Here is an 18,368-nt window from a genome sequence, read left to right as displayed (position 1 = left end):
TCCCACCAACTCTCGATCTCTAATATTCGGCAAACTATTTGTGTCTTCCACCGTGAAGACCGACACAAAGAACTTATTTAAAGTCTCAGCCATTTCCTCGTTTTCCACTATTAAATCCCCCCTCTCATCTTCCAAGGGTCCAACATTCACTCTAGCCACTCTATTCCTTTTTATATACTAGTAAAAACTTTTACTATCATTTTTTATATTTTGAGCTAGTTTAGTTTCATAATTTATCTTTCCTTTCTTAATCGCTTTCTTAGTCGTTCTTTGTTTTTCTTTAAAGCTTTCCCAATCCACTAATTCTCCACTATTTTTGGCCACTCTGTACGCATCTGATTTTATTTTAATACTCTCCTTTATTTCCTTCGTTATCCACGTCCGGTTATCCTTTTTCTTACAGTCCTTCTTTATCACCGGAATATATTTTTGCTGAGTACTTTTTAAAAATCTCCTTAAAAATCCTTCACTGTTCCTCAGCTGTCCTACTTACCAGTCTGCTCGCCCAGTCTACATTAGCCAATTCCACCCTCATCCTATCGTACTCCCCTCTGTTCAAGCAGAGGACACTGGTTTGGGACCCTACTTTCTCACCCTCCATCTGTATCAGAAATTCCACCATATTATGATCACTCATCCCAAGAGGATCCTTCACAAGAAGATCCTTAATCCTACCTGTCTCATTGCACAGAACCAGATCCAAGATAGCTCGCTCTCTCGTAGGTTCTGTAACATACTGTTCAATGAAACAATCCCAATAGCATTCCAAGAACTCTTCCTCAAGCCCTCCACGTCCAATTTGAGTCGACCAATCAATATGTAGGTTAAAATCCCCCATGATTATTGCCGTTCCACTTTTGCACGCATCCATTATTTGCTTGTTTATAGCCCTCCCCACCTCCAAGTTATTATTTGGGGGCCTATAGACCACGCCTACCAGTGTCTTTCTCCCCCTACTATTCCTTATCTCCACCCACAACGATTCCACATTTTGCTCCTTAGAGCCTATGTCATCTCTCACTACCGTCCTGATATTATCCTTTATTAACAAAGCTACCCCACCTCCTTTTTCTACCTGTCTATCCTTCCTAAATGCCTGATAACCCTGTATATTCAGTTCCCAGTCCCGGTCACCCTGCAACCACGTTTCTGTGATGGACACTAGATCATATTCATTTGTATGGATTTGTGCCATCAACTCATTTACTTTGTTTCGAATGCTTCGTGCATTCAGGCAAAGTGCCTTTATGCCAGCCTTTATCTGGACCCGGTTTGTTGAAGCGCTACTAACATCTCCCAAGCCATCTCCTCCATTAGCTAGTTGTTTATTCACTATACTCCTGGCATTAGAGTAGACACCTCTCAATCCTATGGTCTGACCTCTCCCCTTCTCTGTTCCCAGTCCACCTGCCCTCTTGCACTGCCTATAACCCTTCTCTGTTTGCGAGCTACCTTCCTCACTCTCAGTCACGTCGCTTTGATCCCCTCCCCCCAACCTATCTAGTTTAAACTTTCCCCAGTAGCCTTAGCCAACCTTCCTGCCGGGATATTGGTCCCTTTTAACTTCAAAGGGAATACATGTCTGTGATTGATCAACCACATGGTGCAATATTGAAGTTCGAACTAGATAAAGATTTTCAAGCTTGTTGATGACACCACCATAGTGGGTCGGATCTCAAACAATGACGAGACAGAGTACAGGAATGGGATAGAGAATCTGGTCAATGGGTGCGGTGACAATAATCTCTTCCTCAATGTCAACAAAACGAAGAAAATTGTCATCGACTTCCGGAAGCGTAGAGGAGAACATCCCCTGTCTACATCAAAGGGGGTGAAGTAGAAAGGGTCGAGAGCTTCAAGTTTTTAGGTGTCCAAATCACCAACAACCTGGTCCCCCCATGTCTACACTATAGTTAAGAAAGCCCACCAATGCCTCTACTTTCTCAGAAGACCTGCTGCCATCAGACTTTTGAATACATAGAACATAGAACAGTACAGCACAGAACAGGCCCTTCGGCCCACGATGTTGTGCCGAGCTTTATTTGAAACCAAGATCAAGCTATCCCACTCCCTATCATCCTGGTGTGCTCCATGTGCCTATCCAATAACCGCTTAAATGTTCCTAAAGTGTCTGACTCCACTATCACTGCAGGCAGTCCATTCCACACCCCAACCACTCTCTGCGTAAAGAACCTACCTCTGATATCCTTCCTATATCTCCCACCACGAACCCTATAGTTATGCCCCCTTCTAATAGCTCCATCCACCCGAGGAAATAGTCTTTGAACGTTCACTCTATCCATCCCCTTCATCATTTTATAAACCTCTATTAAGTCTCCCCTCAGCCTCCTCCGCTCCAGAGAGAACAGCCCTAGCTCCCTCAACCTTTCCTCATAAGACCTACCCTCCAAACCAGGCAGCATCCTGGTAAATCTCCTCTGCACTCTTTCCAGCGCTTCCACATCCTTCTTATAGTGAGGTGACCAGAACTGCACACAATATTCCAAATGTGGTCTCACCAAGGTCCTGTACAGTTGCAGCATAACCCCACGGCTCTTAAACTCCAACCCCCTGTTAATAAAAGCTAACACACTATAGGCCTTCTTCACAGCTCTATCCACTTGAGTGGCAACCTTTAGAGATCTGTGGATATGGACCCCAAGATCTCTCTGTTCCTCCACAGTCTTCAGAACCCTTCCTTTGACCCTGTAATCCACATTTAAATTAGTCCTACCAAAATGAATCACCTCACATTTATCAGGGTTAAACTCCATTTGCCATTTTTCAGCCCAGCTTTGCATCCTATCTATGTCTCTTTGCAGCCTACAACAGCCCTCCACCTCATCCACTACTCCACCAATCTTGGTGTCATCAGCAAATTTACTGATCCACCCTTCAACCCCCTCCTCTAAGTCATTAATAAAAATCACAAAGAGCAGAGAACCAAGCACTGATCCCTGTGGCACTCCGCTAGCAACCTGCCTCCAATCCGAAAATTTTCCATCCACCACCACTCTCTGTCTTCGATCAGACAGCCAGTTACCTGTCCAATCGGCCAACTTTCCCTCTATCCCACACCTCCTCACTTTCATCATAAGCCGACCATGGGGGACCTTATCAAACACCTTACTAAAATCCATTCATATGACATCAACTGCCCTACCTTCATCAACACACTTAGTTACCTCCTCAAAAAATTCAATCACATTTGTGAGGCACGACTTGCCCTTCACGAATCCGTGCTGACTATTCCGGATTAATCCGCATCTTTCTAAATGGTCGTAAATCCCATCCCTAAGGACCGTTTCCATCAATTTACCAAGGTAGGTGTTACCTACCTTGGTAGGTGTTACCTACGTTGCATTAAGTTGATCTTTCCATGCACCCTAGCTATGACTGTAACACTACATTCTGCTCTCTCTCATTTCCTTCTCCATGAACAGTATGGTTTGTCTGTATAGCGCACAAGAAACAATACTTGTCAGTGTGTGTGGAAAAGTATACATGTGACAATAATAAATCAAATCAAAAATCAAAATAGAGAAGGAAAGAATCATTAGAAGAGTATAAGAACACACAACTGGTACAGCCCAATCACGTTTCATAAAGAAGAATGGATCACTGAGAGTGTGCCTCAATCCATGATGTCTAAACATAGCTTTGAAATGTTGTCTTGATCAAGTATGCACATTTGAAGAGTTAAATTCGAGATTTGCAGGTGCAAAATTGAAGCTGATTCTAAACATAGTTACTTGGCCAGTACATCTTTCAGGGAATTCCCAAAAGTGCACTACATTTTGTACCTCATTTGGACGACACTGCCATAATTTGCACTTATTGATGCACATAGCACATTATGAAGGATTGGTGTTCAACGAAATGAGACATCATGATGTTCCAAAGAAAATTACAGCACAGGAACAGGCCCTTCGGCCGTCCAAGCATGCACCAACCATGCTGCCCGACTGAACTAAAACCCGCTACTCTTCCAGGGACCACATCCCTCTATTCCCATCCTATTCATGTATTTGCCAAGATGCCCCTTAAAAGTCACTATTGTATCTGCTTCCACAAGGATCAGTGTTGAGATCAATACTGTCCACCACTCGCATAAATAACGTGGACTCTGGAATTGAATGCCTAATTTCAAAATGTGCGAACAACCACCAAATTGGAGAATATAGTTCATACAGAGGACTATAAAAAAAATACAGCAAGACATCAATAAAATTACAGAATGGGCAAGTAATTGGCAAAAGACTGCAATCCGTGAAGTGGTACATTTAGACAGGAATGAGGAATGCACATACTCTTTAGAAAGAAAGTGCCGAAGTGTAGTGGAGAAGCAGCAGGATTTGGGGATATAGATACACAGGTTAAGGCAGCCATTAATAAAGCAAACTTTGCTCATTTCTAGAGGAATGGAGTTGAAAAGCTGAGGATAGAATTTTGGTTCGACCATTCTTGGAGAACAGTGAACAGTTCTGGACTCTATATTATTATGTTCACAGAGCTTGTATCCACTGTGTCATGAGCATTCAAAGTGATGCTGTCTCAGATAGACATGTCTATTAGCGAAGGAAAGAAAGATTCTTCCATACTGGCTTATTCAGCACCTGACACAATGATCTTCCTCATTAAGAAGAATAAACAGAATGAAAGATCACCATTTCTTTTTTTGTTAACAGTTACTATGCTATTGCTAATAGATACAAAAAATTCACCTATTTGATGGCTAATCCCCATCTCCCACTCTAAATATCAGCTCCGTTGCAGAATTGTTTTTTAAAAAACATTTGATCTTAATTACCATAATTCTGCAATTTTCAATTTTTAAACAAAACTACATTGCAGTTGACTGAATATTAAAAATAACTCAAAAGCTTTGCCTGAAATATTTTCCCTGCTGGACTACAATATTTCAGGGTAGGTATTTTTAGGCTGTGGCTGTTTCTGCAGGGATTTCAAGCCATGTAATGCATCTGGTTTAATGAAAATCATTTAAGTTGCTGCTGAGTTCAGTAAAAGTAGTTCATTTTTTTGTGCATTTGTAGCTCAATGTAACTTACGTGCTGAATTACAAGCAGGACAAACGTAAGTAATTGAAAGCCTTCATGAATAAAGAATTAGCAGACAACAAAGAAAAAAAGCTAGAAAATTGATGTTAAAGATGATTCTGCCACATGAATATTAAAGGAAAAGGTAGCAGCTATATTGCAACAGCAAATTTGGGTGAATAACACAAATAAACTGTGTGGATTCACATTTACGTTTGATTTCCCCAGTTAGTATTAAACAAAATCTCTGCAGATGGTTAGCACTTTCCCAATTTGCAAGTAAGCAATATGTGAATACATAAATTTATAGGAAAATAGTTCTGTGGCTAGAGTACCAAGACATATAGATAACTGTAGATCATTGGTGCTCAGAACAATGCACACATATTAATCATTGAACAACCTAGTGTTTGTGTATTCTGTGTATAATTAAATAATTTCATTTAGATTTAAATTATTTATAAAAGCTTAAACATAAAGAGATATCAGTACAAAAATATTGCATTCTGTTACCCTCATAAGATATTGCAAAATCTTGTGTTTACAAATATGTTGTCTTACCCTAGGATCTGCAGTAAGCAGCTTAAAGGCCTGGTACACCTGATTCTCTTGCACACCACCACCCAGATCAAGGAAGTTTGCTGGCTTTCCTCCATGAAGATCAATGATATCGCACGTAGCCATAGCAAGGCCAGCTCCATTAACTGTTTATAAGGGAGACATCACCTTTTACAATCTTATAAGGCATCATCTTACAACACATCAGGTATAATGATACAAAAAACCTAAAAGACTAGCGATGTTATGAAAGGTTCAATGTGCAAACTTTCAAGTTTTAACAGCAGTGAATACAGGAGCCTGTATGAAACATGAAACTGGCTGACTTTGTTAATACTGTTGTTATAGCTAAATACAAGCCTGAAATTCCTTTCTTAATAGCACTGTGGGAGTACCTCCACCACATGGACTGAAATGGTTCAAGAAAGCAGCTCACCACCACCTTCTCAAGAGCATTTAGGAGTAGGCAATAAATGCTGGCCTAGCTTGCAACATCCCTCGAATTAAAAAAATATATAATTCAGCCTTGATCAACAACTCAACAGTTCACTTCCTTTCTTCAATTTGATTAATGACAAATATTGAAAGAGCATTTTCAAAACGAAAAACTGAAAAAATATAGCACGATAAATAGCTGTAAATGAATAAAAGATGCTCGTAAACAAAGATGTGACCACACAAAAAGGGATTCTTTCCTTCCATTGATTTATGCCATTCCATTGTAATCAATGGTCCATTAGCATGACCAGGACCAGTTCTCAGGCCTCTGGAGCTTTCAATAGAACAGGTAGGATGTGTATGCTTATTGTGAATACTCCATATTGGTGTAGGCAACTCTCTTCATCGCAAGAATGCACACTGCAATTGAGTTTACAGCTGAATGTCTTACTTAAATTAGTTCCCCACAGTTCGAGGAGTATTTGTGATTTTGTTGTGCCCCAATGCATGATTTGCTACATACTGAACTTGTACATCAACATGTGGCACTGCAGCAGGAAGGACCCCCAAATTGCTATTTCAAGGGATCATGCAGTCCATGCCTATATGCAGCAAGACCTGGACAGCATGCAGTCTTGGTCTGAGAAGGGAAAGTAATGCTGTACCACCTAATTGCCAGGCAATAACCATCTTCAAAAAGAGATGGCTTTTACCATCATTGAACACCCCACCATCTCGATGTACGGATTAGGTTGATTGGCCATGCTACATTGACCCTAGTGTCAGGGGGATTAGCTGGGTAAATGCCTGGAGGGGATTGTGGTCGGCAGACTTGATGGGCTGAATGGCCTCCTTCTGTACTGTAGTGATCCTATGAATAATTGACCCAGCCACATATATGACGTGTCATCAAGAACAAGTCAGAGGTTGCGAATTAACTCACCTCCTGACTCCACAAAGTCATTCCACTAGATACAAGACACAAGTCAGGAGTTTGATGGAATACTCTCCATTTGCCATGAAGTGGTGCAGCTCCAACAACACCTCCAGGACAAATCCATCCACCTGGGGGTGCATCCCATCCATCACCTTAAACATCAGCATGGTGTGGCTACAGCATGTACCATCTACAAGATGTACTGTAGCAACTCTCCAGGGCTACTTTGACAAACAGCAAGTGACACCAGAAAATGCTGGAAAAACACAGCAGGTCTGACAGCATCTGTGGGGAGAGAGTAGAGCCAACATTTTGAGTCTAGATTACCCTTCGTCAGAGCTCTGAAGAAGGGTCATCTAGACTCAAAACGTTAGCTCTATTCTCTCCCCACAGATGCTGTCAGGCCTGCTGAGATTTTCCAGCACTTTTTGTTTCCGATTCTAGCATCTGCAGTATTTTGCTTTTATTTAAGCAAGTAACATCAGCCATCTAGAAAGACAAGGGCAACATGAGCTCTAAGTCACACACCATTCTGCCTTGGAAATGCATCTCCTTTCCTTCACTGTCAGCGGACCAAAATCCTGGAATTCCCTATCAGCAGCACCATGGGTGCTCCTTCACCACACAAACAGCAGCAGTTCAAGAAGGCAGCTCATCACTCCCTCTTCAAGGCAACTTGGGATGGGCAATAAATTCTAGCCTTGGCAGCGATGCCCATATTCTGCTCACAAATTAAAATAATTTTGCTGGTTTGTCATTTTAAGCTGCTCGTTGGTTTATTAATGTTTCTTGGTGTGTTTTATCACACTGCAAATTTCACAGATGATGATTTTTCTGGTGTTGCACAGTTGATGTTTGTCTCGTAAATAATTTGGCAGCAGTCACGGGTCGTCTCATAGTGCATTCTTTAGAGCTAGGATGAGACAGGGCAGAAAAGAATAACACAATATGAATGACTGCTGGAAGAGGAAGGCAGAGAGAGGGAAATGTACAGGAGGCGAAACCCACAGAGAGTATTCAGGGAGTATTTCTTCCACACTACCTTAACTGAACTGCAATACCTGGGGTGCCTTTGCTTCACCAAGAAGGTTGTCACCAAGCTATGTCACTTGCAGCGGCCATAACTCGACTTGCATCAGGACATGAACCACACTGCCTGTGGCTGTCAAAATCACTATAACTTTGAACTTTCATGCCACAGGATACTTTTAGCTTGCAAGCAGGTGACATCAGTGTGATCCAGTTTGCAATTCACTGATATATCAGGCAGATTACCAACCACTGGTCTCTACACTGGTAGGAACACCTATAACTCCGTCCCTAAATATAGAGCAGCAACTTTGCCCGCACAGAAGGCACCCCAGGATCTAAAATGCCAGAGACTGCAACCACATAGCTTTGTTTGCTCTCTCCTATCAGTCTGGTACCTTTATCAATTTTAGATTTCACTCCCTCTAAAGAGCTATGGTCACTTTCCTAGGACTGTGTCTGCTCAAGAATAGAGTGCAGGGATGAGGTTATGACCTGAAAGCCCCATCAACAGTGCCCCCTCCAAAGTTAAAATGGCAAAAGACTTGGCTTCTGTGGGAGCTCAGAGATATCAGGACAGGCTCCATGATGAGAGGGAGCCACTGTGGTGTTGATATTGCTATGCACTATGTCCACATCGGACAGAAGGATCACCATGCTCTGCGGAAAGCCTTAAGAATCCTCCATGCAATGCAATGTTGCACAAAAGCGGGCATCCAGCACCTCCTGATATATGTCCAACAACTTTGTTCGATCTACGGGCTCTCAAAGTTATCAGCCTCCGCAGCAGGACCAGTATGTGACCTCACCCTTTAACACACAGGCCTCTAGGGTGTCTTATCTCTCACCCTAAGCCCTGTGCACTTGGGTCACTGTTTGAAAATATCATCTCTAAAATACATTTGGTGCCAGTATCTGAGTTGAACTTTGTAAAGGTGAACTTGAGTGATAGTTTATCTTCAGGAAGGCTGGCCTCCTCTTCCTACTCTGACAGAGGGGTTTTCACATCTTTAACATCTGAAATGAAAGAAAGGTACAGTATGTTAGCTTGTGATATGGAGTGAGATCTAAGGGAGAGAAATGTGTGGTGAAAACATCTGCAGTGTGTCATGAAGTGTGTCACACTGAGATAAAAGTATAGAGGGGAAAAAAGAACATACGGTGTGAAGAAACCCTGCGCAACATCTCCTCCAGTGCTGCCAGTCACCATGCCTGTGACTCTCCTCCACCCGCGATTACCAGTGTGATTATTTCGAGGGGGGAGAGGAGGTGCCGGCAAGCTCTGTCTCCTCCAGCAGCTTGTGTAAGAACTTCTCCTGCAAGAAAGAAGAGTGTGTATTAATGAGTGACATGAGAGAAAATGATAAATACTTGCTATGCAATGTGTCGGATGTGTGAGGATTGCACGGTTTAAAAGATTGCTATATTTGGAACCGACTATAAGGTAAAGTGAAGGGCGCCATGTGACCTGGCCTGGAGTTTGGTTGACAGCCAGCTTGGATTGTTTGTTTGTTTGTTTGTTAAAGATTAAAGGAGGCCTGTATTGTTTTACTGAGAAGGTAGTGCAAAGTGTTTACACTTGGAGACAAGCTATAGCTTGTGTACTAATGGTGGATAGACTGAGAGCCTCCACATTCCCAGTAAGTGATCAAGAATGTCAGGTTGTAAATAGTTATTCTTTAAACTGTCAATTTATTTCAAGTTAAGAAAGAACTGGACCTTAAGGATAGCAAATCACCTTTTCTACCTGGATACATGGCCCATTTGATTCATATTGCCATGGAAATGAGGTTTCAGGGGGAAAGAGTTATAAGATATTCCTGAAAGCTCTCAAACACAGTTAGTCATCCAGGCAAGAGAGAGAGAGAAGCTATAGGCAGCAAGATGTTGTGGTTCACAGCACAGGAATGTAGGTGGGAACTCATGCTAAGACTGGAAAAGCCAAATTTATGGGGAGTTAATGAGAACATAGAAAGCCACAGCACAAACAGGCCCTTCGGCCCACAGGTTGCGCCGATCACATCCCCACCTCGAGGCCTATCTATAGCCCTCAATCCCATTAAATCCCATGTACTCATCCAGAAGTCTCTTAAAAGACCCCAACGAGTTTGCCTCCACCACCACCGACGTCAGCCGATTCCACTCACCCACCACCCTCTGAGTGAAAAACTTACCCCTGACATCTCCTCTGTACCTACCCCCCAGCACCTTAAACCTGTGTCCTCTCGTAGCAACCATTTCAGCCCTTGGAAATAGCCTCTGAGAGTCTACCCTATCCAGACCTCTCAACATCTTGTAAACCTCTATCAGGTCACCTCTCATCCTTCGTCTCTCCAGGGAGAAGAGACCAAGCTCCCTCAACCTATCCTCATAAGGCATGCCCCCCAATCCAGGCAACATCCTTGTAAATCTCCTCTGCACCCTTTCAATGGCTTCAACATCTTTCCTGTAATGAGGTGACCAGAACTGCGCGCAGTACTCCAAGTGGGGTCTAACCAGGGTCCTATAAAGCTGCAGCATTATCTCCTGACTCCTAAACTCAATCCCTCGATTAATGAAGGCCAGTACGCCTTCTTGACCGCATCCTCCACCTGCGAGGCCGATTTAAGAGTCCTATGGACCCGGACCCCAAGGTCCTTCTGATCCTCTACACTGCTAAGAATGGTACCCTTCATATTATATTGCTGCTTCATCCCATTGGATCTGCCAAAATGGATCACCACACACTTATCCGGGTTGAAGTCCATCTGCCACTTCTCCGCCCAGTCTTGCATTCTATCTATGTCTCGCTGCAACTTCTGACATCCCTCCAAACTATCCACAACACCACCTACCTTGGTGTCGTCAGCAAACTTACCAACCCATCCCAGAAACTGGATGATTTGCCTAGTTTTAGCTAGAGAGAGAAATTTCTGGGAAAACTCACATCGTGTAAGACAGTTCTGGAGTTAAAAGCTTCCAGGATAGGGAAGGAAAAAGTCAAAAGTAAACCTTCCGGAGCTTGCAATCATTTTGGAATAATCTGGAGATAATTTAAAGGACAGTAAAACCTACTCCAGGAAGTGGGTTCCTGCGAATGCATTATAAGTTCAGTTTTATAGTTTAAAGTATAAGTTGTCAACAAAAGTAGAGTTTAGTAAATAGTGATTCTAGTCTGTTTGTTACAGCAAACATCTTGAATGTGAAGTCTTGATGTGTTGTCTGTTCCACTATTAACCACAAGTTATCAGTCTCTACCAGGAGTATAACAGATGCATGACATCTGTTATACTCCTGAAGTGAGGATAACAAGATTAAGGAGTAGGGTTGCAATTATTATAGTCTAGTGCAGTTTGAAGGGTGTTTTTTTTTAGTATTGTGAGTAGTAAGACCATGGGTAGCAGAGAATGAGAGAACAGTATTACCTTGATAACTTGAGCGATCACATCGATATTTTTTCCAGCCCTGCAGCCATACGTGCTAAACAGCAGATAATGATGCAGCAATCTCTTCTGATTACCTTTTGAGTTGTCGTCTTGGGGTATGGTGAGGGTGGGGATGCGGTGTAGATTCATCTTCTTATCCATTGCCTGCACCAGGGTCTTCAAGGCAGCAGAGAGCCTTGTTTCCCTCTCAGATAAGTATTTCCTTCCTTCTGCTGTCAGAATTTACCTCCCTTTAAGAGATGCTGGCTACTATCAAGTGGCTTTGGACACACATGATAGCAGCCCCCCTCCATAGATATGTCATCAATGATTAGTATGGGTAACAAATACATTCCTGAGCCAGTAGGTTACTAATGTTTTAGCAAAAATGTTCATTATGAAACAAAATGGTGAGCAGTTTGGATTGCTGTGTATTTCAATTTCAGTATTAGAGAAAGGTTGCCAAGTTCTGAGCATGAATATTTCATGAGTAGCTGTTGAATTCTCTGCACTAACACTCGATGAATGTTTTTTTTCCACCCAAAAGGATGCAGACAAAATGCTTGGATTATGATCTAGTATCTGCCGTAGTGCGGTCTCTTGCAACATCTGATTAGATGACTATAGTTAATTTATTTCCAGGTTATCTGTTTATATAATGAATACTTTCACCAAATGTTATGTTTCTAACCTCAACTGGTAGATCAGGGTTCTAAAAATTTATGTAATTCTGTCGACTTCCCTAATTCTATCAATGGCATAATGTTCAGAACATGAATGGCTTACAGAAAATTTATTTACACTTGTGCTGAGAAAAAACTCCCATTTAACTTTCAGGTGGTTTAACAGTAGGCACCACTACCAAAATATTAATAGAAATATGATTGGCATTACAATATCCGCTTGCTTTACATGCTCTGGAATGTATACTGGCTATGTTAATGGATTAGTAATCTAGAGGCCTAGACTAATTAATGATCTGGATTCTTCAATTCAAATACCACCATAGCAGGTAGGGAACTTCAGATCAGTTAGACAAATACAAATCTGGAATAAGAAATAACAGTGGCTATGTAGCTCCTGAGTTCTTATAGAAATTTCATTGTGAAGGAAATTTCCATCCTTAACAGTCTGGCCTAGATGTGACTCTAGGTCCACAGCAATATAAATTGACTCTTAATTAGCCTCTGAAATGAACAAGCCATTTATTAGGAAAGTACCTCAGCACCACCCTAAGACCAATGGCAATGGGCAATAAATGCTGGTTTGCTCGTATAGCATCATAGACTGGTATCAGCACAGAAGGAGATGGCATATCATACAGGGTTTTTGTACAAGCAACTCAGCTAGTCCTATTCCCCCATCCTTTCCCCATTGTCCTGAAATATGAATCTCCCTCCGCACTTTGTCAACCACACTCCAGATCCTAGGCAGTCGCTGAATAAATAAGTTTTCCCTCATGTTGACATTACTTCTTTTGCCATTTACCTTATTTCAGTGTTGACTGGTTCTCGATGCTTCTGCCTAAAGAAACTGTTTACTCTCTATTTAATTTGTCCACACACATGATTTTTCAAGCCATTATCAATCTTTTTCTCAACCTTTTCTATTCTAAGGGGAACAACTATAGCTTCACCAATGTATCTACATGACTGAAGTCCATTATCCCGGAAACCATTCTCAAATCTTTTCTGCATCCTCTCTAAAGCCTTCATCATCTTCTTAAAGTGTAACTTTGAGAAATCATTGTTATGTACTCCCTTTTTGTTGTGAGTGCACAGAGATGGCCTTACAAGCTGTACTTTATGACAAATACTCTTGTCATCTCTGGATTAAGTATGCCAGCGCCTTTCCCTGACAACTAAGCACTCTGAATGTTAGGTTTATGTAGGAATTGTTTGCGACCACTAAGGCTAAATGAATGTTGTAATTTAAAAAGATAGTTTAACCTTTATAAATCAAATGATTTATTTTTCTTTAAATGTATGAAAACGTACATTGCATGTATTGTCTTTTAGAACAATCAAGTATCCAAAAGCTATTTGGACTGTTGGAAAGTTGGGAAAAGACGAGTCAAAAGAAAGAGGGGAAGTAGCAAGACAAAGGAACATGGGGAGAGAATTCCAGAATATAGGGCAAGGGCAGCTGAAAGCGCTGCCAGCAAGTGATAAGCACAGGGAGAAGGAAAGCACAGGGAGAAGGAAAGCACAGGGAGAAGGAAAGCACAGGGAGAAGGAAAGCACAGGGAGAAGGAAAGCACAGGGAGAAGGAAAGCACAGGAGATAAGACTCCCGAAACAGTGGGTGATGAACTAGGGCACAAGGGTTTGCAGATGTAGACAGCAGTGTGGCCATTAATGATTTGTTAAATGTGAATAACAATTTTGCATTTGATTCAGTACGAGCTAGTTGAATTCATTGAGGTTAAAACACAAGAATGTAAGAAATAAGAACAGACATTTGGACTTTTCCAAAAGCTACACTGTTCAACAAAATCTGTCTAAGTCAGAATTATAAATTGCATGCCAGTTTTCATTTCCAACTTCAAGCCTTCCATTTCTCAAACAATAACACTTAATTCTCATTTTTCCCTATACCAGAGATATCCATATCTGAAGGAAGTTTATTCGCTGGTACAGGTATATCACTTGGACATTAAAACAAGACACTATTGTGTTTTTTTAATGCATTGCTATTCAAGTGTTTCTCCATTTAACAGTCTTTCAGTTATTCCTTTCTAAAATATACTACATACAAGTTAGATGATTCAAATTTTCCTACCTAGGCCAACATCCAATACCTAATAATAAATTTCTGTCATGTCTTAATGCAAAAATGAATTCTACAACTCTGATCTATTGCTGGTTAGCTGCCTATCAACTTCAGATCTCTGATCCCACTCCCTCTAAATGATAAATAAAGCTTTCATACTTGCAGCCTCATTTAAGCCTTCTACTAACTCCAAATTACTTCTGTTCCTATCTTCCTGCTTTTACAAAGGGCAGAGATGGCCTTATTAGGTCTCTGCTGCTGATGAATACATTTAACAATGGTCCCCGTTCGTCTCTAAACTGTTTGTACCAGTTAATAGATGTTCAAATCTGGTCCCTTTTGGACTTTAGCCCTCCACTTACCAGCTCCAAACAGAAAATAAAAGTGTATTTCTGCTCTCCATTCAGATAAGTGTGGAAATTAGTTAGAAAAAATAACAGGTCCACGATTTGCAGAAAGCACTTTGAGCAATCGGTAAAATGACAACGCATAATTATCCCACGATCAGACTGTGCAGTTACAGTGTGGTGATACTGCAGGCATGGGCTACTTTGTGAATGTGCAAGTAGTAGCAGTTGATATGTGTGGCAAGAAGTGTGAAAACCAGAGCTGCATATTTGGAGGCAAGAATCATGCTCTGTGGCAATGTGTTAATTATAACAATAAATTGAATACACAACATGGGAAGATCCAATGCAAAGTACCACCACTCACGTGTGACCTGCTGAGCTCTTTTGTCATAATGTGGAGATGCCGGCGTTGGACTGGGGTAAACACAGTAAGAGGTTTAACAACACCAGGTTAAAGTCCAACAGGTTTATTTGGAAGCAAAAGCCACACAAGCTTTCGGAGCCCCAAGCCCCTTCTTCAGGTTCTTCAAAATTCCCACTCACCTGAAGGAGGGGCTTGGTGCTCCGAACGCTTGTGTGGCTTTTGCTACCAAATAAACCTGTTGGACTTTAACCTGGTGTTGTTAAATTTCTTACTGAGCTCTTTTGTCCCAGAGGTACTCAAGTTTCTGTGAATTGTCAGCATGCATGCAGTTTTTTCTTTCATACTGTTCCTCATATAGATCATGCATTTATTCACCATTCTTACCTGGATAAAGGATAATTAGTATAATAGCCATTATAAATAAGGGCCCGTATTCTCTGGCCGTTCACAGCTTGACGTCACTGCCATCGAGAATGGAGAATTTGGCACTCAGCCAAATCTCCGTTCACTGCAGTGGGACCAGAGCAGAGTGAGGTGGGACAATCTGGCCCAAGATCCTGTGGTGTCTATCATAAATCTTTCAGTACTAAATACATAAGCCTTAATTTCCTTAATGTTCAAAGATTCAACTGAGTTTAGGAATAACAGGCTTAGGATGGATTTCTCCCAGCACCCACTGGCAAGTTGGATGGCGGCAGGGAATTCACTGGAAGACCCAAAAATTGGTTTCACTTTGGCGAGAATTTACAGCGGGATCTTCCACTGGTGCCCACCATAGCAGATTGAAAAACCCACTGCAGGCTGGCGCAAACCTCATCTGCATCCTGCTAATGAGATGCAGATGAAGGTCCAGCCACCTATACCTGATTCTCTGCGGTGCCAGTGGGAAAACATGCCATTGCAAAACATGTTTGGAACCACCTGGAGTGCAGATGTTGGGACTCATCTGAACAACGCCTCGGGCTGCCGCCGGCATTCTGGATGGAGACCGTCGGCAATCCTGGAAACCGGAACGCCACAGCAGTGTGTGGGGGTAGCGTCTACAGGTAAACCTTCCAGATTTGGTGCCCTGCAGAGGGTCCATCGTCCAGCCTCAGAATATTCCTGGAGATGCATATTTATTTTCAGGAGTGCCACCAACTTTCTTCAATAGTGGGTCTGTGATGTTGGGCGCCTTTTCAATATGTTGCTGGGATAGAATGGCGGACTTTGCAGCACCCAAACCTGCCATGCCATGGAATACAGCGCAAAACACCAAGTTGCATAATTAATGAGATCAAGGCCAGAAGATTTGCCGTGTTTTCCAACTGGCCTCCGCAGCGAAAAATATTCTACATTCCCGTCCCCGCCATGGCATTTTGTCTGCAAATGGGCGAATTCCATCCTTGGTGTCAATGGTGAAGTTGTGGATGAATTGGAGACTATACAAGGGATCTGAGAGGCGTTTGTGCACCATCGTTCAAGAACTCAGGTTTTGGCATAAGAAAAGCAGATATTGAGGTTTCAACAATGAAAGGAGTACGGTGGGACATGGCAAGCTATGTTGCAGAAGGAGCATGAATTTTTAGTGATGGAGCATTTAGCGGTTTGAACAGTGCACAACAATTGTGTCTCGCATGGTGAAAGAGTTGGAAAGAAGGGTATGAATTTTTTTGTAATAGCCAAATAAGGCTCCTTTGGTCTTCCCAGTGTTTAACTGGAGAATATTATGGCAATAACTCAACAAGTTTAAAATTTATAGCAACTAGAAATAAAATTCAACTGACAAACAAAACTGCACATTCATGAGGAAAATTAATCAGGCAGTTCCTTTCAACCAAAATATTCTACAATTGCTTCTGGGCATATCAACAGAGGATCTCTCTATTTAATACAGTAAATACAACATTTTCCACGGAATTTAAAATCCTTTATAATACCTTAACTTAAAAACTTGCTCCACTTACCAAAACAAGCAATATTTCCATCCATACCAACGTATTTGAGGTCATACTTGGCTGCTTCACTTTCCAAGGGATCACTTTCTGATATATCATCCTGAGAAAAAATTTCCTTCTGTCTGAACTCTGCATTGTCGTCGAAATTGATTTTGGCATCAAAGCAAACAACTGCAAGGCCAAGATAGGAAAGAGTTTAAAAATTACATTTATTAATTATCTGACAAAGCATTTCAAACTTTGAACGTTATTTATCAGCTCTATGCAAACTAAATTCTTCTGTAAGGAGTTAAAAGGCAGCTTGTTTCAACCTTAGATAAAATAGAAATTAAAACTACAAAAAACATCTCAGCTTTGATTAAATTTAAAACACAAGTCATAAAGGTCTGCTCAATCTACTTGAAAATGTCCGTGACCATGATGTAGAAATAAAAGAAATTCAACAGCTAACACAATGAGAAATATTGATACATTTATACCAATAATGTGATGATGTACCAACTGCCATTTATTATTGTTATTTGTGTGGCTTGCAGCCAACATCAAAATGTAGCTACTGAATTCTTTGTTTCCATAAGTTGCAGGAATGAAGGCTTCTGTTGACCTTCAAGTTGTGCCACTCAAAATTTAAAGCAGTGACTGTTGCTATTTGGACTTTTATGCATTAAAATGGTAAAATAATAGATCCTATACTTTCGAATATAGGATCATAGAATGGTTGCAACAGAGGAGGCTGCCATTTTGACTATCATGTCCATTCCCGATTTCTGCAACAGCAACACATCTGGTCCCGCTACCCTACCCTTTCCCCACCGTCCTGCAAATTTAGTTTCTCCAGTCTAATTCCCTTTTGAACGCCACGACTATATATGTTGCCACCACACTCTCAGACAGTGCATTCCAGAAATTAGCAACCCACTGCAAAAAATAGCTTTTTCTCACGTTGCCAATCACCTTAAATTGGTGTCCTCTGATTCTCAATCCTTCCCAGTGAGAAAAGTTTCTCTCTATCTACTCTCTAAATCTGTCATGAACACTTCAAGGAAATCTTCTTTCAATCTTCTTTTCTCGAAACATAATATAATATGGATGCAGTTTAAACACAGGATTAAAAGACAGGCAGAGATTGGAGAAGTTGCTTTCTTCCTTCCATATTTCAAAGTTAGTGCTTTTTGTATTGTTCGAAATGCAGTCATGTGATGGTTCATCCCAGTGTTCAACCCTATCTGATAACATGGAATGAAGCATTAGGTAGTTTTGAGAAGGAAAGTCCTCTCTGTCTGAAGGTCAGTTAGCTCATTTGGCTGGATGGCTGGTTCATGCAGAGTGACATCAACAGTGCGCGTTCAATTCCTGTTCTGGCTGTCATGAAAACCCCACCCTCTAACCTTTCCCCTCACCTGAAGTGTAATGACTCTCTGGTTAAACCACCACCTGTCAGCCCTCTCTGAAAAAGGGAGAGAGCAGCCTATGATCTTCTGGGACTTTGGTGAGTTTCATTAATTTCTTCTGTCAATCCACAG

The 18,368-nt window shown here is 41.5% G+C and overlaps 1 protein-coding gene across 1 annotated transcript in view; it reads right to left on the bottom strand.

The window, feature by feature from the left end:
- Positions 1-18,368, bottom strand: part of suclg2 (succinate-CoA ligase GDP-forming subunit beta) — a 400,364-nt gene that overhangs the window by 113,518 nt on the left and 268,478 nt on the right. The window contains exons 8-9 of the mRNA XM_078209475.1: positions 16,855-17,016; positions 5,619-5,761 (exon numbers count right to left, since the gene is read on the bottom strand). Coding sequence (XP_078065601.1) covers positions 5,619-5,761; positions 16,855-17,016 — 305 coding nt within the window. The remainder of the gene's footprint in view (positions 1-5,618; positions 5,762-16,854; positions 17,017-18,368) is intronic.

Source organism: Mustelus asterias, chromosome 3, assembly GCF_964213995.1.
Source record: "Mustelus asterias chromosome 3, sMusAst1.hap1.1, whole genome shotgun sequence".
NCBI lineage: Eukaryota > Metazoa > Chordata > Chondrichthyes > Carcharhiniformes > Triakidae > Mustelus > Mustelus asterias.
This window is presented reverse-complemented; position numbering and strand designations above follow the sequence as displayed.